This window comes from Phalacrocorax aristotelis, chromosome 14 (assembly GCF_949628215.1).
Source record: "Phalacrocorax aristotelis chromosome 14, bGulAri2.1, whole genome shotgun sequence".
NCBI classification, from domain to species: Eukaryota; Metazoa; Chordata; class Aves; order Suliformes; family Phalacrocoracidae; genus Phalacrocorax; species Phalacrocorax aristotelis.
This window is the reverse complement of record NC_134289.1, coordinates 5752106-5769650: the sequence shown is the minus strand read 5'-3', so window position 1 is coordinate 5769650 and position 17545 is coordinate 5752106. Positions and strand designations below refer to the sequence as shown.

The following is a 17545-nucleotide window of genomic DNA, read 5'->3' as shown; positions in this document are numbered from 1 at the left end:
ATTGTACTTGTAGAGAAATATTTAGTGTTTGTATAGAAAATGAACGGCAACTTATAACAATTAAGTTGCAGATTCCATGTTGAAACTGACTTTTGGCAGAGCTGTTTCCCACAAGAGGCAGATGTAGAAAGTTTTAGTTCAAGAGCCAGTGGTGCTGTGTTTTGCTTGAGAGAAAGGAGTTTTCTTGTAGCATGCTATTTAAGTTATTGTCAATATAGATTCATTTTGATTACCAAACACTTAACTATTATTTCCAATGTGATGGGTTTTGCAAACATTTTGATTAATATGTTTAACCCTGAAAACATTTCATTCGTACCATATATAAGTTCTTCCATGTTGTTCGCCAAAACGGCTTTGTAATTGTAATAATATTGAATGAAAGATAATGTTTATATCTACTTACATATCAAACATCAATTTCTTTACAGAAATTGAACAAAATAATGTTTTTTAAATAGGAGTTAATGCAGATAAACCCTTACATGGACATTCTTAACTGAGTTTAATGGTGACTGATTTTGAGTTAGCTAAATTCACTTATCTCTGTTTTATTCCAGGCTCCATCATTGATCCACATGACAGATTAACACTCCCTTTCTGTCTCCTCTGTTTTCTCAGATCTAGGGACCCAGATATTTCTTGGAGTCTCCAGAGTACTACTGAAACATATATGAAATAAATGCTACCTTTTAAGAGCTTAATTTCTGTGAAGGATGAGCAATTCCATGAGTTTGGCTCACATTAGTTCAAAAGCTTTTTTTGGGTCCGGATCTTAGGTAAATAGGAAAGGCTCTAAACCAAAAAACTAAAAAACAAATATATATAAGGTGCCAGTCCCAGACTGCAGTCATTCTACATACACTAGTTTGATCACGGTAATGTGGCAAAAAGCTATGATCTCTCCAGTGAGGGTGCTTTAAATGAATTTCCGTTACCCTTATTGTTGTGCTCTGCCATCCAGAGACAGAGACAACCTGCCCAGGTAAGGGGCTGGGAGTCCCATATTAAGCAAGGAGTGCCTGGACCCAAATTATAAACTGTGAAGCAAAGTTCTCCCAAAACGTTTAGGACATCAGTCTCATCTTTTTAGAAGTTAGATTTAGAAGTAGCTGAAGTAACAGGAGCCAGCAAGTTATTATTCAAGTTCTTAATAATGTTTTTTCATAAAGTAAATGCATTTTAAGATTCTGTCAGTATCTGCATAGTTTGTTCCTATGCATCTTGTATCTTGCCCAACTAGAAAGTGACAAAACCATTTATTTCTCCCTATGTATTTTTATAACTCAAGATTTTTTTCACCATTATATCTTTTAACTTCATTTAAAAATAGTAATTTCTTAAGGAGAATCCACCTTCAATAGATGTGCTGGATTTCCTGCACTGGAAATCTTTATATTCACAGAATCACAGAATCACTTAATCTTTGCCAGTTAAGCTTTATATTAACTGGCAAACTTGTTTTTTAACAACACTCTGTATGTCCTGCATGCCTTTGCTGTTCTAGAGCAATACATTACAACACCAATGCACTTAGATACATGTGCTGTCTGTTACTGTCCATTGCTCGTAAGAGATTCAACCTTCAAAGTTCTAATTCCTAGAAGCCAGCATTGTCATACTGGAAATCAGTCAACACAGCAAAACACAAGGGCGAAAATTAGGCAATAGGCTAAACCCTCAAGTTACATACCAGAGTAGTACATCTGACGCCAGTGTTATTAGATCAAACTACAGAGAATATGATATATTCATGTACTGAGAGAAGAGATGTAGAACACAAAGTTCACTTCATCATCGCCTCCACTTCTCCTATTAAATCTCTCAGCCTCTGCTTGGTACAGCTGACCTTTAAACACTGCAGTGGGAGATTTGCATCTGTGCCAAAAGGAAAGATAATCAGAGGATTCTTCCCTGCTCCCATCAAATTCCTTTTTTAATCTCAAGTTCACCCAGCCTATCACTCCTCCTCTCAGAAAGCATTACATCTCTCTGATAGATCAGCTCAGGAGAACAGCCTGTCAGCTTTCCCAAACAAGAAATTTCTAGTCCCAGAGGACATGCTTTTTTCCTTGTGTAGATGTGACATTTCAGTCTTCCTTTTTACCAATCTTTTGTTCAATTTTACATACTTTTTCTCCTGTTCTCTCAATATCAGAATTAGTTTTGGTCTTTGGTAGAAGTGAACCACAGGCCAGAACACTATATTCACTAAAAACAGGTATGTCTCACAAGGGACTATAAAGAACAACTAGGTCCCCTAAGACCTTTCATTATTATTTTATCATAATTTTCATAATTTTAAATAGTGTTTATATTCAGAGGTAATTTTCAAATTTTCTAGAATAAAAGACTGTTCAAAAATATATCCATATAATAAAATATTTCAATTATATTTGCAATTTAATTGTAATATTTTTAATGAAAAGGCATTTCAAAGCAAAACCTAAGTGTGTGAAATCTCAAAGCAGTTAATCTTCATTTTTTGAAATATTTTTATCAAAATTGCTGCACTATAATAAGGAATTCCAATTAATAACAAGCATTTTCTAACAGAAATATATCTTTTGAGAACTTATTTTAGCCAAGGCTCACAGACAAAGACATAGAGTACAGACTGAACGTTAACTCAAATCTGGTTACTTTTTTCATTCTGCAATATATCCTACTTTTTCAGTGTCACGAAGTCAATATTCAGATTCACAAATATTTGAGGCAGTATATGAGCACTATAAGGCACTGTAGCCTAGAATAACCTCCATCTGAGGGATGTTTAATGTGGCCTTTGATACTCATGAAAATACTTCAGCTGCTGCGTGTCCATTTCATATGTGGGAAGTGTTCAATATAATAGCCAAAGTGGGCATTTTAATGTTTTTTTTCTTTTTACTGTGAAGCTAGTACAATTTCGCTTCCTTCATATATCTGAAGATACAATTCACATTTACAACTGAGGGATTCTGTTTTGTGCAATTATTGTGCAGCTATAATAGCACAAAGATGTTAACCGAGCTATCTCAAATACTTTGCCACTGACTGAGCTTTTCGATTACTAGCACTGTCCACAAAGCACCAGCTAATATTCCCGGTCAGTGTGGCTAACATCCCAAGCGTATGCATGTTTTAGCAGAAGCTAGAACCAATAGGGTAAGAGCACACAGTAAATAAACTCAGGAGAAAGAAAACATAAGAAAACAAGGACGAAGATATTCTCTGTAGTTGCTACTACCTTTGGAAACATCAATGCTCCAGATCTGGTGGGGTGCTCAGTCTTTCCATTTCACAAATGTTTCGTACATCACTGAATTTATATAGATACTTCTGAACTGTATTACCTTGTTACATCTTAAATCAATTTTTAAGGGAAAAATTGTAACTTCCAACTGCTAATTCAGAAGAGAAGTATTTGTAAGACACATTAATCCTCAAGCAAGCTGATTTACAAAGGTCACTGGCCTATGAGGATACTGTTTGTTTCTTAAATGACAATGTGAGCAGTGAGTCAGTGGAGTGGGCAGTTTAACTTAGCTCCATTAACATTTCATAATCAAAGATGAAAAAAAGTATGTTCTTTCTCAAGACCTATTGTTTCTATTTAAGCAGTTTTCATTTTCAGATTAAAATAGAAACCACAGAAAATCGCTCATGATATTTCAAGTAGTACTTCTAATTTCCATTTCAAATTCATCGTTGGTGAAACCTTTGTGAAAAGATGAACTTCTGGTTTTATAACATCCAACTCAGTCTACTGTATTTATATATACAAAACAGTATCATAACCTACTATTCAAGCATCCTTGATCTTTCAAAAACATGCAAAAAATGCACTGAAAAACAGGACACACCTGATTAAAAACAGCTATATGGAGCATAAGAAAATGCAACATAATGTATGTCTCAAAATAGACCAACAGTCATCTCTCAAGGTACAATTCATCTCACCTCACTTCAGCTATCTAGAAATTAGGCATCCGGACTAAATGAGTCATTTAGTCAAAGGAGAGACAGGTACTTAATACAAACAATATAAATCTTCTCTGGGAAATCTTTATCGCGGGTTAAAAGTAAATGGGGTAAGTTTGTTTTTAAACTGAAAAAAGACCAACACATTCAAATCTCAGAATAGCTACCTGAGTTTTTTAACTTTGAAAAAAGACAAAACAAGCAAAACAAGTGAAGCGATACTGGTGGGTACGAGGGGTGAGGGGGCAGTATTGTTAGTCCATGTTTTAATCTGAATGGACAAGTAAATGCTTAAACTGGAAATAACACAAATATCAACGGTTTCTTTTACTTAAAAATGGACTTACATCCTAATCCTGTAACATCAAAATCATTCATTATCTGCCACTGTTGGACTTGCTGGCTGCAATACTAAAATCGATTTTTATGTGACTGAAGATCTGACTACACAAATACTCGGGTCTCTGTGGACCAGATTCAGAAATTTATTTTGTAAATTTCTGCAATCAACTGAAATATCATGGAAGGAAAATTAAACGCAGATGGTTTTATCAATACAGCAACAACAGCATCATCATCAACTGAGTCATAGAATAACAGTGTATATTAACATTTATAGAGGACATATTAGAGTAGGTAATACAACTATGCTGATACAAATTATGGCTCACCAATTATTTTGACAATGCAGTATCATCTCTTCATTAAAATATGTTGTTCTGTCTCTATTTTTAAATTGATATTATCAAATTCATCATTGGTGCAACACCAACATCATCACCCCAGCTCAGCGAAGTTGCTCTGAAGCCTTGTAGGTCTGTGGAACATGTTCAGCTGGAACAGTGTGTTTGACAGGATAGAGCTGAGACACTGCTGTTTAAAGAGGAGTCTTCCTCAAATTGAACTCATGACTGGATTCAGGAAAAGTTACAATTTTTACATGTACTGTTTCCGTTGGAGAGAATTAAACTGCAGCAGACAGTACAGCAGATTTCACAGCACATATCTTCAAGTGCAAAAAGTTACCGTTACATGATGAAATGGAAATAGTTATAAGGCTTTCTTATGACATAACTGTCATAAGAGCAATGTAAAAATCAAGCAGAAATGGACAGACTGGTTTCCATACATGGAGCAAAGAGAAGAATGCCCTCCCTGAGGTTGCCAGGAAAGAGCTAGACTATTAATTGTACTGTGTATGCAAGTACTGAGATCCAGGCATGTAGGTCCTGTGACTCCTCCAAGAATTGGGGTGGCTGAGTAACCAGTAATTCTCAGATTAGCACAGATTAGCTGACAGATTAGCATCGCTTTTTTCACCTTCAGGAACAAATCAGCAGGAAATTGGGAGAAAGCTGTGAGCCACAAGTTTCCCTGTGGTCACAGTGTCTGCATTAACTTTTTATTATTTTTTTAACGCATCTTTTACCAAGTTATTCAGAGCAGTAAATAAAAGAACTAATGAAGATTTCAAAAGGGCCTCACGGTACTAGATAACCAGATGATAACACAGGAGATTAAATTCAATCTAGAGAGATACAAAGTGAGTCATTTGTGGGGCAGGGAGACAGTATTACATATATATGATGGACCTCAGCAGACTAGTACTGAACAGGGATAAATTTTGGGGATTATCATATCAACTTTCTGTGGAAGTTGCATTTTAGTGTTCAGCAGTCATCTGAGAAGAAACACTATTAGAACTTAAGTAGATGTGGAAACAGATAACATAATGAAATATCTTTAGTATCTTGAATAGCATACACAGTTCTGACCTACCACCTGAGGAGCTGGAAGGTGCTGGAAAAAGTACAGGGAAAGTAGCAAGGTGATCCTTTTATGGATTCCAAACAGGGACAATTTAAAAAGACCAGAAATACTCAACTTGGAAAGAGCACGTTGAAGGAGGATATGACAAAGGTCTGTAAAGTGGCATGGAGAAGGAAAATAGGGACTGGTGCTGATTTTCTCTTGTGACACAAGAATTCAGGGACAGCAAAGAAATGGTCAAATTGGGGTTTCACAGTTACTTCTCTACACAACACAGTCAAGCTGTGAAATTCTTCACCACAGGATGTTATGGATGTCAAAGGTTTACAATGGGCTCAGATCCACACCTAGGGTGTTTTACATTCAGCAAAAAAGGACAGTGAGAATGTAAATGTTTTTTTCTTAGTTTTTTTTCTCCAAGACAAGAACTAGGGATTGCCAGCATCTGAGCTGGTTTTCACATCGTAGTGCTTGCAAGCAGCTTCACTGTGCCCTGTGTTCCATAAAGGCTATTTGCAGCTGACAAAAAAAACTTTCTTCTTCTGATACATAAGGTCTTCTGTATTTAACTATACGGGCAGCCGTGCTTGCGTCTCTGGCCTTTGCTGTACCATTGGGTGCAGCTGGTTTTGGCTGGGACAGAGTTAATTTTCATCACTGTAGCTGGTCTAGTGCTGTGTTTTGGGTTTGGTATGAGAATAGTGCGGCTGGCACATTGATGTTTTAATTGTTGTTAAGTAGTGGCTAAGTGTCCCTAAGCAGTGCCTACACTAGTCAAGGACTTTTTCAGCTTCCCATGCTCTGCTAGGGGCACAAGAAGCCGGGAGGGGTGGGGGCACAGCCGGGACAGCTGATCCAAACTGACCCAAGGGATGTCCCACACCATATGACGTCATGCTCAGTATATAAAGCTGGGGGAAGAAGAAGGAAGAGGGTGAACGTTCGGAGCAATGGCAAGTAACCATTACGCACGATGGAGCCCTGCTTTCCTGGAGGTGGCTGAACACCTGCCTGCCCATAGGAGGGAGTGAATTAATTCCTTGGTTTGCTTTACATGCACACACAGCTTTTGCTTTTCCTTTTCATTATATTATTTTTTTTTATTACTATTATTACTGTTTTACTTCACCTTTTAAACTATCTGTACCTCAACACACAAGTTTTCTCACTTTTACCCTTCCAATTTTCACCCCCATCCCGCTGTGGGTAGTGAGTGAGCGGCTGGGTGGGGCTTAGTTGCCAGCTGGGGCTAAACCACGAAAGGCACCCACAATCCATCCAACTCCTTGGACGTTACAACTACCTGTAGATGGTAAAACTGCCTCCATGGTTACATTACAATTATCCAATGTCTCCTGTACCTCAGCTTCCAGCCTTCTCTAGAAGGGTTACTGATGTGTGCCATTTTTTCAACACTTTTTCCTTAGTTGTTTACCTTTTAAATATTCTGCCTTCAGCTATTGTCTCTGTTAGCATTCCATAGCCAGATATATCCCCCCATCATCTTGCACTTCAATACTTAAGTTATTCTCAGCTGCAGAGATCAAGCCCAATTCTGCAACAGCACACACGACTAGCTTTCCAGATTTGTATTTCATAACCTCAAAGTTGTATGGGGATTTATTTCTTGGCTTTTATAACAGTGAAGGAAATAAATAACAAAGGAATGAATGTGTTGTACCTTAGATGTTTCACCAAGAAAAAGTAAATTCTTTGATAAATAAATGGATAATACAACCAGCAAGGATTCAAAGTCAACTCATCTCCTTTCTATCTGTCCTGTCCTTCTTGCAGAATCCCTGATTTTGGTAGCACTTTTAGCTATACCTGATTATTATGGAATATCCATTACCTATGGCACCATAGAATCATACAGGTTGGAAAAGACCTCTAGGATCATCAAGTCCAACCACATCAACCCAACACTACCATGTCTCCTAACCCATGCCCTGAAGTGCCACATCTACACATTTTTTGAACACCCCCGCTGATGGTGACTCCACCACCTCTCTGGGCAGCCTCTTCCAATGCCTGACCACTCTTTCAGGGAAGACATTTCTCCTAATATCCAATCTAAACCTCCCCAATGCACCCTGAGGACATTTTCTCTCATTCTATCACTAGTAACTTGGGAGAAGAGACCAACATCCACCTCGCTACAACCTCCTTTAAAGTAGTTGTAGAGAGCGATGAGGTCTCCCCTCAGCCTCCTCTTCTCCAGACTAAACACCCCCAGCTCCCTCAGCTGCCCCCCATCAGACTTGGGCTCCAGACCCTTTACCAGCCTCGTTGCCCTTCTCTGGACACGCTACAGCACCTCAATGTCCCTCTTGTACTGAGGGGCACAAAAATGAACACAGGATTCCAGGTGTGGCCTCACCAGTGCCAAGCACAGGGCCACAATCACTGCCCTGCCCCTGCTGGCCACGATATTCCTGATACAAGCCTGGAGGCTGTTGGCCTCCTTGGCCACCTGGGCACTGCTGGCTCACATTCAGCCGACTGTCACCCTGCACCCACAGGTCCTTCTCCACCGCACAGCTTTCCAGTCACTCTTCCCCAAGCCTGTAGCGTTGCATGGGGTGGTTGTGCCCCAAATGCAGGACCCGGCACTTGGCCTTGTCAAACCTCATACAATTGGCCTCAGCACATTGATCCAGCCTGTCCAGATCCTTCTGTAGAGCCTTCCTACCCTTGAGCAGATCAACACTCCTGCCCAGCTTGGTGTCATCTGCAAACTTACTGAGGGTGCACTCGATCCCCTCATCCAGATCATTGATAAAAATATTAAAGATGACTGGCCCCAACACTGAGCCCTGGGGAACCCCGCTCCTGACCAGCCGCCAAATGGATTTGGCTCTATTCACCACAACTCACTGGGCCCAGCCATCCAGCCAGTTTTTCACCCAGTGAAGAGTACACCCGTCCAAGCCATGAGCCGCCAGCTCCTCTAGGAGGATGCTGTGGGAGACAGTGTCAAAGGCTTTACAGAAGTCCAGGTAGACAGCATCCCCAGCCTTTCCCTCATCCACTAGGCGGGTCACCCTGTCATAGGAGGAGATCAGCTGGAAACCAAGCTCCATACATATATGCCACTTCTCAGTTTCTGAAGTATGTATGTATTTCTGAAGTACATACTCTTCTGAAAACTAAGATTAGTAAGATCTAAGTCTATCTATCTGTTATATATTCCTTGAAAAATCAAAGCAACAATGCAGTACTCTACAACTGTCAATTAAAATAAAATATATATATTCTCAGTTTAACAGGTTTTAGGCCACTAAAAACCGAAATATGCTTCCAATTCACAGTTCTGACATATTTAAATGTTATTCCATTTGTATCCGTTGAATTGATATTACACTTTCCACAAAATAGCTGCCATATTTATTTTTCTTCAATGATGCTGTTGGAAATGACTGATTTTTTCTTAAAAATCAGATAAATCTGTTTATATGTAAAAAGCCCCTTTGTGGCCACTTGCTTAGCTGTTAATATTTTTTCATTTTTGTTTTGGTTTACATCTGATAGGCTAGCAGTTAAGGGATGCAATACAACTATCTAATTAATTTGCTGGAGAGTTTAGCAGTACAGCTTCTCAAAAAGCCATCAATCAAGCTCTCAGAGATACCGGTAAGTGCATTAAACCAATATAAGCAACTTTAAAATAAGATACTTTAGTTCTAGTAGATATCTAGAAGATCACTTCAATTTTATTTTACATTAATTTTCAATAGCAGCAAATGATACAAGCACCAGTAAAGTGACAATTTGGAACAACTAATTCAACAGCAGACACTGTGTACAGTCTCTCTGAAAGGCCGTTACTTAAAACATTTTTAAAAGTATGTTTTCTTCACTGTAGGCAGTATATTAAGTCACAGCATAAATATAAATATGTAAACACACACAGAGTATATTTCACATACAGTAAGATCAGTCTACCATGTAATAGAACCCCTTTTATACAAGTCATGGAACTCTTGCTTTTATCCCCTCACATGATTTATGATTTACTAATTTGCTTGTAAAATAAATATGTCTGATATCCTCAGAATAATCTGGATAAATGAGTCTCTGCTAGTATTTACATTCACAGACTATACACATACTTTCCCTCTTAGACTGCTCTGCTTAACAGAAGTTAAGTAACAAGTTCAGGTAAAAACAGAGGGTTCTGAAGTTAATCATTTGGTGAGGTGCACGAAGGCAATCTCTAAGTTTTTGTGGCATCACTGTCTAGTCTGGATACCACTCTGCAAAAGGGACAATGCAAAATGGACTAATAATGTCTATGCTGAAAAAGGACACTTGACCTTTTTTTTTGCCCCCTTTCTAGGTAGTAACTGTGCTGGAATTGCAAATCTTTGTAATAGTTTTTCCTCTGTCACTGAGGACAGCTATCTTCTGGGCAGTCTTATGTTCACAGGCAGCTGCTACGTGAACGTGTTAATTTTTTAGGCAGAGTATCCGTGCAGCCATCAGCCCCTTTAACCACAAACCTTCCCCAATGGCCAGCTATTCCTTGCATTTGGGAAAAAAACCCATGAAAGAAAATGAGTATTGGATTTTTAGGTTCATACCTTCTAAACTGGATAATAATTTGGGTATTTCAACTGACCTGGACTCAATTCCAAATTCAGCAAAGTTATCTGATCTTCAGAGATCACCTGTCCTTTCTAAAAATCAAGCCACTTCAGGCTCGCTTAGCTTTAGTATTAAAAACCTGAAAAACTTTTAAAACTTTGGCTTTGTGTTTTTAGCTTTCATTTGATTTTGCAGCATGGTCAAAATAAGAGACTCTTGTAAATCAGAGAATAACTAGTTTTATTCTGTAACTACATGACCACAAAGAGAAACATAAATGCAATACCCTACTTTTACTTTAGCTGTTTACCTATTTGTCTTTCATTATCTGTAGATCACCCAAGATTAATGAATTCATTCTGAGCCAAACAGTTTTCCTAAGTAAATTTTCGGCCACAGAGTGAACTAATTGATTTTTCCCATTTTTGCATTACTGCACACAAAAGCACTAAAAGCTTAAAAAAACCTACAAAAATTCGCAATGCATTCGTTACAGGCACTTGAGATAATATTCCTGCAAAATCCATTACTTCAGTATTCCAGCAGTGTTTCAAGCTCCAGTTTGAATGAGTTTATGTCAGTGAATGTTTAGTCACATTTGCAGGACTGATTGTCCAACAAACTCCCCCCAATTCTATTCGCAAATTTTTAAGTAACAAAGTGATGAAGAAGTACCATTTATAAATAATAAAGAAGTATATCCTTTAGAAATGAATACTGAGTATGCAGTGTATGTGTGTGAATTTATTCAGCATATACGCCAAGATGCTTTCAGTCTGCTAAAGGGTTCATGGCTCTGAACTGTGTCAGAGCACCACTGCCTCTTCAGCATATCATTACACAGGCTATAAACTTTCAAAGTGAGAGAGCTGGCAAACAACTAACACTAATACGGAGTCTCACGTAGTTTGGGTAGTAGTATTCTGAACACTCCGAGCTAATACTCCTTAGAATCACACATTTGATCGAGTTCCCACTGAATACCTTTGTGGAAAGGCTTTCACTAATTTCTCAGAATAGAATTCCCCACTACCTAATTTCTATGCAATGAGATACTATATAAATGCTGATGCCACAAAACCCACTATCTCACTGCATACGATTATATAAAAAATGGAGTATGTTTATTATTACCCTAGGCCATTTATGTATTTTTTCCTGAAACGCCAGGCTTAATTATTTTATGATATCTGCCAGCAAAGGAAATGTGCAGTGGCAAGTCACTTATACCATGTATTAAAAAAAAGCGCAACTCCATCAAACATACCTCCACAAGCCTGCTGGTATGTTCTCGAAATATAGCAGCATATTCCTTTATTTCTTTATCTCTTCCATTTTTAGCAGCTTCAATGAGAACTAGAAGTGGAACAGTGGTATCTAAGAAGGAGTCTGAGATGTGATCTATAATGGCTTTACGGAGCTGCAAAAGAAAGCATTACATTAGTATCTGCAAATTTAACTATTTATTAAAGTAATCTGTAATTATTGTCCATTAGTATTTTATAACATAAACATGTACAAACTGTATTCCTGCATTCTTTGCAAGATTATGTGTCTGAAACCTACTGTAGCTGCAATTTAATAACAGACAATTCTATCTAGTTTTAGGGACAATTTTAATATACCAGTACCTAAATACGCATGTTTGTATGTATGAGTACAGATACATAGAATGCTTAAAACGTGTGCTCAGCCTGTTGAAATCAAGAGAGGCAAACGATGTTTGGCCAGATTCATGTTCTTTTTTTGAACAGAATAGACTACTTAAATGATTCCACATGTGAAAAATTACTGTTAGATTAAACCTAATATCTCCTGGGTATTCTCTCTTGAAGTTCAGATGCCAAGGGAGAAGGCTATTTCATTTTACAAAGAAAATATTAATTCAATTATGTTTGTGCTCACAAAATACTCTACATCACATGTTTTCATAATTGCAGAATTACCCAAATATTTTCTACCTTGTTGGAAAACCCAATGATACAGTTTGATTAACAAAATGGTAGCCTTCATGGAAATTATATCAGTGAGATTACTGATTATGCCATGTGATGACAGATTAATAGAGCAAGAAGTATAAATGAGCCTGAAGTTCAATTTTCCCTATTTAAATTAATTGTTCTTGAACTTCTTACTTAAATTATTGAAGTGTAACATTCTGCTACAAATTACCTCTCTTTAATTAGTTTTCATGTAAGCTTATAACTGATCACTTGGACTTTACTTAAGAGGTTCTTTTCCATGTTATAAACCTACATATGGTAATTGTTCATTTTAATCACAGACCACTACAAGAAATATACCAATTGTAACAATACATGCAATGCACCTAAATTATCGAGTTCTACCAAATTCCTACTGCAAAAAATTATTTTTACAATATATATAAAAAATATTGATTGGAGCAGAAGAGAACACAAGAGACTTTTAAGCTCTTACATGCTGACAGATTTGTTGCCACAGGATGTGTTTTCCCTTAGCATTTTGCTCCAATGTATCTATGTGAAAACTCAGTAGACATAAAGACTCCAGCTAGAAAAATGCAAAGACCCACAATCTTTTTGATGCACTGTCCTTGTAGGTAGGGCAGTGAACATGCACAGCAGAAGCAATAGTAATCTGTTGATTATCAAGACAAGGTCTGGATATGAATTCCACCTCACCATCTAAAGCCAGCTCTGAATGGCTCATGAGGAACATGGGACAGACAAATCTTCCAAAAAGATACAGGTAAGTTTACATTTGGAATGGTTTTTTTTTTGTCTTCTAACTTAGTATATCGTAATGTAATTAGCTACAGTATCTGGATACATTGTATGTTCTCAAAAGTAATATACAAAGACAAAGACTATGGGATTCCAATACAAAATTGGATTTTTACTGTCATGTTCACATTTCCAGCTTTATTCAGGCTGTAATATTAAAAAATAAAAAGAAAAAAGATAATAAAAAGGTTCAGTACCAGGAACAAGATACATTGAACCTCCAGTCCTGCCAAGTTACTGTTAAAATTTCTGCGTTGCAGAAGTCCAACTGAAGAAAACAGACACACTCGGCTGCTTATAATTAAGTACATGAATGTGACCTTGAAAAATCACAGTTTAAACATTAAGATTTCAATTTCCAAAAATCAGCAATAAAAAGCTGTGGAACCAAATCCATGGCCGATGATTCATTATCTCCAAGACAAATATTTTTGGGTTCTGTGTAGCCCAGATTGTAGGACTTTTACAGCTTTTATGCATTATTTGAGGACCCGTGACTGCAATGACCTTAGTCACATCCATGGTGAGCTTGAGGCATCCAATTTTCAAACCAGCAGCCTAATTTTATCTCTCATCATATAATGCTTTGCCGTAGCTTTCAACTGATTTGCTTCATTTAATTAACCTTTCATATATAAATTGTCATTATTATTTTGTTCTGAGAAACCCTCTATCCTGCAATTAAACAGTGAAACGCATCTTCTTAAAAAGATGCTGTCTTTGCTGCATATGAACAAGTTTGAAATTACGTTCCTGTTTCAGCTATGCAAAGGAATACATCAAGCTGAGATTTTCAAAAGGTGGCTTGCATAGCCTATTAAAGAATGAAGAACTACAACGTAGGACAAAGAAAGGAAAAAGACAAAAGAAAGATGGAATATCTGGAGCAATATCTCTTTCTCTTCATCCTAATAATGAAAATAATTTTTTCCACAACTTGGTAAGTCTGTTTCTTCCTAAATATTTGTACAGCTCTACTCGGCAGGGAAGCAGCGATCTAGGTAAAACTGCACAGACAGACATGACATGCACATCTCTGGCCCAATACAAGTAAAATAAAACCAAACCAGAATAGTTTAAAATCCCCACAAGTACTGGCCCCACAGCACTGTATTCCTGAAGTGAATACAAATCCTTTCATTGGAAAAGGCAGAGATTTTTACAACTTCCAGAATATGCTGTTCTTGAGATAGCTAGTTTTGCCTTCAAGTCTTGCCAGATACAACCCTTCCTTCACTTCAGTTCTGGTGGTCTACAAAGATGTTCCATAGGAACCATGGCATAACCCACAATCAGGTAGTGACTGGGCCAGCATATATATGATAGTTTTGTTTATTGTGCACTACACTGAAGTGATTCAAAAAATACAACCTCATAAGGTTTCATCTTCAACCCCAATCTTGCAGAAGAAATCCCAGGCATTGACTGAAAGCAGGGTACATTGTGCACACTATAGCCCCAAATCCACTATGAGTGCCTAATATAATACCAGCTATGGTACACAACATCATTCAAAAAAATTTTAGGTTTTATAAAAGCTGTAAGAGTAAACCGAACAACATTATTCATGTTTCTAGTAAAAGTGCTGGGGGACAGAATAATGAGCATTCCTAAGTGAAAGCTAATAAGACTATACTGCCATATCTGCAGGCACAGAACTCACAGTTTCATGTTTGCCAGATCAGGAATTAGACGTGCAGTAAGCACTCTTCTAAAACAGTTCTTATGCAAATCACATGTATGAACACAGAATTGGAGGAAGTAGATGAAATATTTCTCATAAATACTCTCCAGTGGAAAATGTGAAGAAGCCGTAGAGCTACTCTGGATATAGAAAACTACTGGTTCTAGATTGACTATCAATCGGGCAAGATTATATTCAGCCTGAACATTTTACAAAGGCTTATAGAAACCAATTGAATTGGTTAACAGATTTTAAACACTGTAACAGAATCAGTAAACTGTTATAAGCTAGAGTTTAGTTAACTCATGGAAGAGACTGGAGGACAGAACGGGAGATTGCCTAGGCACGCTGAGCTTCTGATGCAAGTCACCGGGTGCCTGAGCTGAATATATTTTTGATGGAATGTGAGCAGAAATTGGATACCTAGTTAGTTGTAAACACTATATTTATATTATACTCATCTCATCTTTCAAGGCTTCCCCTGGCTGATTATGGGAGACAGGACGGAATTTATTCATCATCCTGAAGCATAGGCTGGCTTGTAAGACTGCACACAAAGTTGGGAGGGATATTCTATATTCTTCCACCAGAGAGCTGATAAATTGCCGCAGCTAGAGACAGGAGGAAAGCAGCGTGTGCTCATGTTCTGTGTAGCCATAAATTTTCATATAGCTGGTTGGAGCAGCCTGGCTGAAAGAACTACTGGCTCTCTAGCTCTCTCTTTTCTAAACTGGCACAATCTATACTTCCAACAAAATTTTTCTCAAAGATATTCCTTGCAGAGAAAGGATTTAAACACAGCTGATGTCTACTGCTCACCTTCTGCAGTACACTGAAGTAGATTTTGGTCCACGCATTAGTTTTAGGATACCGGGATGCAAAATGGGTGGGTGGACTGTGGACCAGGTATTCCAAGGATCCTTTTGTGTTGTAAGAGTTCACACAACTGTAAAGAACTCGACACAGTGGCCCAGTGGTCCCTTAGGTATCTGTTCCAACAACCAGTAATAATTCAAGCTTATTTAAAATAAAATTAATCTTGATGTCCAAGGTACATTACTGATATTTTTCTATAGCAAATACATATTTAGGCATGTACACATGCAGAGTTTTGCCTATGCACATACGCATATTATTCAGCCAGTATCATCTGGTAGGGCTTTTCACAGAGTTTTGAAAATTTGTATAAATATCTATTCATTCTGTGGAATACTGTAACTATCTTCAGTACTTTTTTAATCTAGAAGAAATCTTTATTTTCAAAATCCAGTGCTACAGAAACTGAAAACAGCAATTTAGGAAAGCATCTTTCAAGTCTCCTTATCTGCCTTTTCAGTTCCCCAGGTTGCTTACCTGTCTGCGGAGGTCTCTTGTCTTCTTGCACATACTATCTATTGCAACATTCAAGGCATTGCTTCTTTCTTTCTTGTCAGTCTGTAATAAATGTGATAGAAAACACAACAATCGTTGTTTGTGATCTCTCGTTTTTTATGTCCTCGGTTCATCAGAGCATTTGGTAAATCATACATGCTTAAGGATTTTTAAAATTTTAATATGTTTCAGGAGCCAGTACCATAATATTCACAGAATGCCAATTTGTGGCATTAAGCATAATCCACTGATTCAAAACATGCTTTACTAGCAGTATATAGGAATGACATTAAACCCTTTTTATTTTCTGAATCGCTGCAATACTCTTTTTTTATAGTCCAGGGTTACTTATGGAACAACATTAATATAATTATTATTATTGATGCTAATCCTTTATCACTGTATTCATATGAAAAAACAAGTTATCTCTCTACAAACAATTTAAAAATTCAGATGCCCACAAGGCAGTTTGGTAGTGCTTTAATCTGCAACCTTCATTATTTCACTCCTGTAAAACAGAACAGGTGAGTTTCAAAATATCCAAGATGTTGCAATGCAAACATTGTCAATGAAAATGGGCGATCTCTTCATTTAACAGCACATTCATTCTCAGCATCAGTAGAAGGTTGAGCTCTTGAGATATTTGAGATCTTAAGAGAATCAGTTGTATACCTTCCAAACAATCTTAATTTTTTATTTCCATCTGTAAGCAAAGTGCTTATATCATTAGTAGCTTATGAAAAGTGTAGTTAATGCTTTTATTGTACTGCCCAGCATTTTTTCTATACAATATTACCGTAATAGTTGTGTGTCTACTAGCTTTTTAGAATAATCTTTTTTTCATGTTAGTACAGAAACTATATGAAAATCCAAAATATCTGATGAACTTTGTTTCTCTAAAGCAATCATTCATTACTCACTACCTTGGACTGCCCGGGTCCAAAGGAAAGAAACCACAAGGAGTGAAGGTGTCTTTACACAAAGTCTTAAGCAAGTACACATCACATTTCCAGGGAAGTACCAGATTCTTACAAATGATAAAGAAATAGCTATGTATACTGATCATAATATTTGACCTTCAGTTATATTACACTAGGAAGTCTATATTATAAACATGACTGTCTCATTTTGTAAATCATACTAAAATAAATACTAGTGAAAATGAAAGTACTAATGTCTTGGTAGGTGCCTAGGTATATAACCTTGTTATATACAATATATCATGCTTTAGTCACAGTTATTTCCTTGCTTAAAAAAAATAATAATCTGGGAACAGAGCAATATGCTTAATATTAAAGCAAAGACTAGAGATGATCAGGAAAACTTTTTATGTAAAAGTGAATATGTAAAGCTCTAAATGCCTTGAAATTATTAGTACATTCTCTATCAACTGAAAGGAGCAATT

At 37.2% G+C, this 17545-nt stretch overlaps 1 protein-coding gene across 10 annotated transcripts in view; it reads right to left on the bottom strand.

The window, feature by feature from the left end:
* The window catches only part of CTNNA3 (catenin alpha 3), a 562887-nt gene that overhangs the window by 213815 nt on the left and 331527 nt on the right, over positions 1-17545 (bottom strand). For all 10 annotated transcript variants that reach the window (XM_075109794.1, XM_075109793.1, XM_075109796.1 and 7 more), the window contains 2 exons: positions 16123-16203; positions 11588-11740 (listed from right to left, as the gene is read on the bottom strand). In XM_075109794.1, coding sequence (XP_074965895.1) covers positions 11588-11740; positions 16123-16203 — 234 coding nt within the window. The remainder of the gene's footprint in view (positions 1-11587; positions 11741-16122; positions 16204-17545) is intronic.